The sequence below is a fragment of the Rutidosis leptorrhynchoides genome, chromosome 3 (genome assembly GCF_046630445.1).
Source record: "Rutidosis leptorrhynchoides isolate AG116_Rl617_1_P2 chromosome 3, CSIRO_AGI_Rlap_v1, whole genome shotgun sequence".
Classification (NCBI taxonomy): Eukaryota; Viridiplantae; Streptophyta; class Magnoliopsida; order Asterales; family Asteraceae; genus Rutidosis; species Rutidosis leptorrhynchoides.
The window spans coordinates 89,656,011-89,662,806 of NC_092335.1; the positions used below are offsets into that span (position 1 = coordinate 89,656,011).

General features: G+C 31.1%; 1 protein-coding gene across 1 annotated transcript; it reads right to left on the bottom strand.

Annotated features, from left to right (window-relative positions):
* Positions 1 to 512: 512 nt before the first annotated feature.
* LOC139896461 (uncharacterized) lies at positions 513 to 5,507 on the bottom strand. The gene is made up of 6 exons (XM_071879105.1): positions 5,311 to 5,507; positions 3,094 to 3,207; positions 2,665 to 2,852; positions 1,703 to 1,900; positions 1,261 to 1,320; positions 513 to 793 (listed from the first exon to the last, which is right to left on the bottom strand). Exons 2-6 carry the CDS (start codon positions 3,200 to 3,202, stop codon positions 650 to 652), a joined length of 699 nt encoding a protein of 232 aa, XP_071735206.1. The 5' UTR covers positions 3,203 to 3,207; positions 5,311 to 5,507; the 3' UTR covers positions 513 to 649.
* Between the last annotated feature and the right edge of the window lie 1,289 nt (positions 5,508 to 6,796).

Consider the following 6,796-nt stretch of genomic DNA (forward strand, 5'->3'; position numbering starts at 1 on the left):
ATATTTAATTAAATCATATTTAATTAAATTATACTTTTTGAATTATAGGTTATAATTATATATCAACAATATATAATAATTGGTGTCTAAATGCTAAAGTGTGTGACCCCATAGGCCTGCATATAAGTGGTAGTATAGATTTGTGTCATGACATGCACACTAAACCAACAGCTTTGACCAAATACAACTGATGAGAGGGAAAAGAATGAAAGAAACACAAACACAAGTTACAACTTCATGCAAAGAATGAAAGAAGCCCACAATGAAACAATGGCTACAACACAACCGAGCTCAACAAAAAACTAAAACCTAGAACTCGAGCCCACTTCCAACCAAAGAACGAGAACAAGCAAAGTAAATAAACACCCAGACCTAAACGACGGCCATAATCCAGAGTTGGTGCTTGTTTATTAAAACAGACTTTTTCACATTAAAGGTAAATAATGTCTTCGGTAACAAACGATTGTCATTACACACAAATAAGAAACAATACTTAATTACAAGGTTGATGATAAAGTAATTCTCAAGTTCAAATGTAATAAAAGTTTGCAACATAAATTTACAAATTGCGTAGTATGACACGTCTTTGGCTAGACAATTTTATCTGTTCTGTGAATCATATGAAGATTGACCGCCATGTTTGACGTTTTTAACTATCTGAAACCAAAGAGACCTTTTCGTTTGATGCATAAGAATCACAAGCATGAAGCTTGCCACATATGTCTTCTTTCTCAAGAAATTGCTCTGCATTTGTAAGGATCAAAGGTGCGTACTCGAAGACCAAAACTTTATACTGTTGAAAAACAAGAACACATTGGTTAGTCTACAAAGATTAATCTACAAAATAATTGGCTTTTTATATGATTACATTCTTGAAACTGAATGTTTTAGTTAGTACGTCCTAAACCAGCTTGGGTAAGTTGACCCGCAATTTATTTATTTTTGCCCATCTCCTACAATGGTTATGGGGTTATAATAATAACTACCCGTATAAACTACCTGTTTTCCCACCAATAAAATAATATGTAGACTGTAAAATATGCCTTGGAAGACTTGTAACACGTTTCCCTCATAGATGACCCATTAGAGATGAAACATATCCCAAATCGACCCATTCATAATTGAATGGGGCGAAATTGCCACAACCAGGGTTAAGGGTTCACGGGTTGATCTTTCTAAGATGAAGCCCTTCACAATAAAAATAATAATAAATTAACGATTTTATATGGATACGAAAAGAAAGCTTAGGAACTTTCAAACCTTCGGCAAGTACTTTTCCACAGTTTTGCATTGTTTCAAAAGCAACTCCAATATTGTCAACTGAAAAATAACACAATGAATACGATGAAACATCAAGCACAAACAATGGATACGACAAACTACTTCAATGCATGATTCATACGGATATGATGAAAATCTCGAATTGATTTTGTATCATTTTTTCATTTCCTTTTTTTATATGTGTATAAAGTCGTAGTACCGGTCACAATTTGTAATACTGAAAGGTAAATTGACCCATCTAAAAAAAAGTACTTTTTTTCGTCTTATAACTTTAAATACTAAACAAGTATCTAACGGCTTTAAAATTGTTACACGAATCTTCTTTAAAATAACATTATTACTTGAGTTTGTTATATTCAAGTTTTATTATCTAGTTACCGATTTTCCTTCAATACAATAACTGAAATTCGAAGAGCAATACCTGATTATCAGGATCTTTCATCAATTTAATGACTTCTGCAATAGCCAAATTACAAACATCACAGCTGTTTTGTGAAAGTTCCTGAGCATAAGCAACAACTTGTTTGCAAAGGTTGACTTTTCCACAAAAGTCTTCAGGTTTGATGGTTGAAAGCTCAAGGAAGAATAAAGGAGCATAATAATCTACTAAAATGATGCACTGCATACAACAAAAACATATATATAAATTTGGCACTATTTGTCCACGAGTACTAATTCTTGTGAAATGTAGTGGCTTTTTATTTTTTGCATTATATTAACAACAGCTTAACAAGTTAATCACCAACTTATGTACAGTAATAAACAAGTATCACTGTTTTATATTCTTTTCCATGTAATCCCAATAAAGAAATTATATCACTATTACTGGCCCATCTAACGGAAGCCTGCTATTTACTTGCAATAAAGTTTCAAGCTTTAAGTATATTTTTGCAAAATTTATACTTAGTGTAACTTTTAATGAAGCAAAACCAAGAATTCTCAAAAACATGTACTTTGTTACAAAAGTTATGTGATTTGCTTGAGATCCAACTTTTGCAATAATTGAACTTAATAACCAAGATTCCACATATTACTCATAGTGTTTTGCCTTCAACAGAACAAAATCTTTAATAAATCTTTTGTAATGTATCGAACTATCAATAGACCCAATTCATTATACGAGCACAATTACTTTTTTACTAAGTAGATTCCACCCACTGGGTAGTTTTGTGTAAATGCAAGTAAACAGGGGTTACAAAAAATTTGCAGTGTTTGTATACTTAGAAATTTAACTATTGAATTTGTAGTGCACTCTTTTGAAAAAGTGTGAACATGTGATATAGTGATGCATACCTAAATTTTATTTTTGCATAAATGGTAGAAAAAGAAGTACAGTATAATTTATGTCATAACTGGCAAATTAAAAATTTTTGAACAACGGACCTGTTTCTCTAAAGATTGTAGCTTTGAGCAAGAATCATGAAGAACGGAGATAATTTCATGTTGGGTCTTATTTTGTTGAAGATAAATGAGTGCTTCATGAGTGTATTCTTCACACAATGTGCACAAATTGTCATTCTTAACCACATTTCCAAAATCTCCAAATCTTTTCTCGGCATTCGATTGCAATACTACATGAATAGAAAATGCATTGTTTTAAAGTTGTACTAATATCTCAATATAATATGGAAGAAAAAAGTTGACAAAAAAACTTAAGTTACACCCAAACTTTAGATTTATATAATTTCAGATTAGTATAAGAATTAATCAGAAACATTGAATCATAGAATAACCAGTGTGATCAATAGTACCCTGCAATACTAAAATTACAAATTTTGTAAAGAAATATATAAAAGTTGATCAAGGGAATACCTGAAATTAACGACACCTTGTTTCTGAAGGTAGTGGTCAAATCGCGAGCATCGCATACCAAACTGGCAGCCAACAAGAATACGAAGATGAGCCCAATTCTTCCACCCATTGTGCCTGAAGCGAGTGCGATATCAGATCACGATAAAACTTGTACAGAATAAAATGGATAAAATAATGTATGAACTAAAACCTAATCTTATTAATCACAAGAAAGTTATCATACTGAATGGAAAAATCAAGATTTACCATTCATGTAGTGGTTAACGAGTTCTTGAAATACAGCTAAATATCATACACAAGTTTACATAAACAATAAAAAGTCTAAATATTTGTGAATCTATAAAAAACGATTATATATCTTAAGACAACCTTTACATATTATCATTTACTAACTGCTAAGAAAACCTTTACCTATTATCATTCACATAAATCACAGTTATGGTAAACACATATTTATACAGCCATATCAATATTATATACAGTACGGAGTATTAAATTAATAAAAAGTACAACTCCGAAATACTAATCTTATATATACATATAATTTCAATCATATAATTATAATTATTATTATATTATTATATTATTTGAGTATATCATTACACATATAAACAGAGTTTTGAATTTTTGATTTATCATAACAAGGTAATAAGCGTGTATATAAATTAGTTAAATTAGCAAATGAATTCATAGATAACATCAATTTACAAGCATCAAAACAAATTCAAATTTCAATATTGTATGAAACATAACGATCAAAACTTTAGTTATTAGTATTACTTTTGCATAAATATCAAACCTTTAAGCATAAGTCACAACACCAATAATAACCCATAATTCAGAATCAATCAATAAGAACGGGCGGAACTTAGTTATATTTGGAGGGGGTGTCCGCCCCCTCCAGATTTGAAAAAAAAAAAAAATTTACACTAAAATTTTTTTTTTTAACTTAAAAATAAGATTTTTTTTAGTGTTTACCCTCCTGGCATTGAAACTTTTATTTAATTTTTACATTCGTCCCACCTGTGTCCGGGTTCAAGTTCCGCCACCATGATTCTTAACCCAAAAACTAGCTAAACATACGAAAAAAATAACCCTAATTGCACTTCAAATCAATCACAAAATCAGCAAAATATACATGAAAACGTTAGTACTTTAAGTAACAAGCGTAGATTCGCCCCACCTGTGTCCGGGTTCAAGTTCCGCCACCATGATTCTTAACCCAAAAACTAGCTAAACATACGAAAAAAATAACCCTAATTGCACTTCAAATCAATCACAAAATCAGCAAAATATACATGAAAACGTTAGTACTTTAAGTAACAAGCGTAGATTCGCCCCACCTGTGTCCGGGTTCAAGTTCCGCCACCATGATTCTTAACCCAAAAACTAGCTAAACATACGAAAAAAATAACCCTAATTGCACTTCAAATCAATCACAAAATCAGCAAAATATACATGAAAACGTTAGTACTTTAAGTAACAAGCGTAGATTCGCCCCACCTGTGTCCGGGTTCAAGTTCCGCCACCATGATTCTTAACCCAAAAACTAGCTAAACATACGAAAAAAATAACCCTAATTGCACTTCAAATCAATCACAAAATCAGCAAAATATACATGAAAACGTTAGTACTTTAAGTAACAAGCGTAGATGCAGATTCAAATAATGGGGAAAAGATGATAGATTGGTTATCATTCACATAAATCACAGTTATGGTAAACACATTTTAATAGCCATATCAATATTATACACGGAGTATTAAATTAATAAAAAGTACAACTCCGAAATACGAATCTTATATATACATATAATTTCAATCATATAATAATAATAATTAATTATTATTATTATATTATTTGAGTATATCAATACACATATAAACAGAGTTTTGAATTTTTGATTTATCATAACCAGGTAATAAGCGTGTATATAAATTAGTAAAATTAGCAAATGAATTCATAGATAACATCAATTTCAATTTACAAGCATCAAAACAAATTCAAATTTCAATATTGTATGAAACATAACGATCAAAACTTTAGTTATTAGTATTACTTTTGAATAAATATCAAACCTTTTAGCATAAGTCACAACACCTATAATAAGAACCCACGATTCTTAACTCAAAAACTAGCTAAACATACGAAAAAAATAACCCTAATTGCACTTCAAATCAATCACAAAATCAGCAAAATATACATGAAAAATTTAGTACCTTGAGTAACAAACGTAGATACAGTTTCAAATAATGGGGAAAAGATGATAGATTGGTTAACAGAGTTTGTTGCGTTGAAGTAATTTTGCTTCCGCAAATAGATATAGATAGATATAGAAAGTCTCCTCTAACAATTGTCATTCAGTTCTCAAGAATCTTGTTATAGTCCTTTATCTTATCTTATAGTATTGTTTATTTACGTCTTTCAACTTTCAGAGATTATCATATATGTTACTCACTATTTAGCTCAACGGTAATTTTTAAAAAAGGGCATATACTCGCATACCCTCACCACATATACAAATAGGGGTGAGCAACAAACCGCAAATCTGTATTAATCAAAAAAATCGAACCAAATTAACCGGAGCCAATGTATAACCCTTGAGTATGGTTAACAATTTTGAATTAACCGCATTTCGTGGTTTGATTATGGAAATGAAAGGTACCCACGCCATTTTAACCGCAACCACACCGTTTAGTACTCTACGTATGATTTTTTCTTTAAGAAGAGTGTTAATTTGTCAAAATAATAAATCTCATAGACTCATGTGTAACATCAAATTTTTATATCTGGAAAAGATAACTGCAATCAATTATACTCCTCAATATGTCGTGAAATTCTTTTCAATTTGCTATAAATAAATACAACACAACATTATCGAATTAATCAATTACGCTATGCCTTCTTGGAGTACAACCCTAAATATATACAGAGCGACTAAGTTAGGGGATAAAAATTGTAATTTCACTATCGAGTTTCACTTTATTATAGCATCTACTGTGATGACCCGTCCAAATTCACTTGGACGATTACATCATTCATTGATTTCATAGTGAGGTTTTGACCTCTATATGATACGTTTTGTAAACATTGCATTCTTTTGAAAAGGCACACCATAAATGAATATATATAATCCAAGGTTTTCGACGTCTGATGATTTCTACGTATAGACAATCACTGTATATAATAGTTTACAATACTACACCTGTTGACAATGCAGTCAACATAAGATACATGGTGATGATTTTGTGAATGCAAAGTTTTCTTGAATAAAGCATGTATGACTCCATGAACATAGCTTGTATAACGTATAAGCAAACAGCGGAAGACTTCTAGGAACCTGAGAATAAACATATTAAAAAGTGTCAACACAAAGGTTGGTGAGTTCATAGTTTTAATGTTGCGCATAATCTGTATATAAAGGTGAATCACAAGTTTTCAGTTGTTTCATCCAGAAACGTTTATCAAAATATTCTACGAAATTGAGCACCCTGGTAACTAAACTTAACGTATATATAATTTATACCCTTTGTATAATCATCTTAATAATACACGCAAACCAACGTGTACGCTTCTCAAATAGCATACGTCCGTTAAAAGGCTAGTGCTCTAGCTCGGACGGGGATATCAAGCCCTATGGATCCATATACTACTACTCGCGCCCGCCAGTTCTTATAACCGGCAGTTACTAGTTACCAAAGCTAA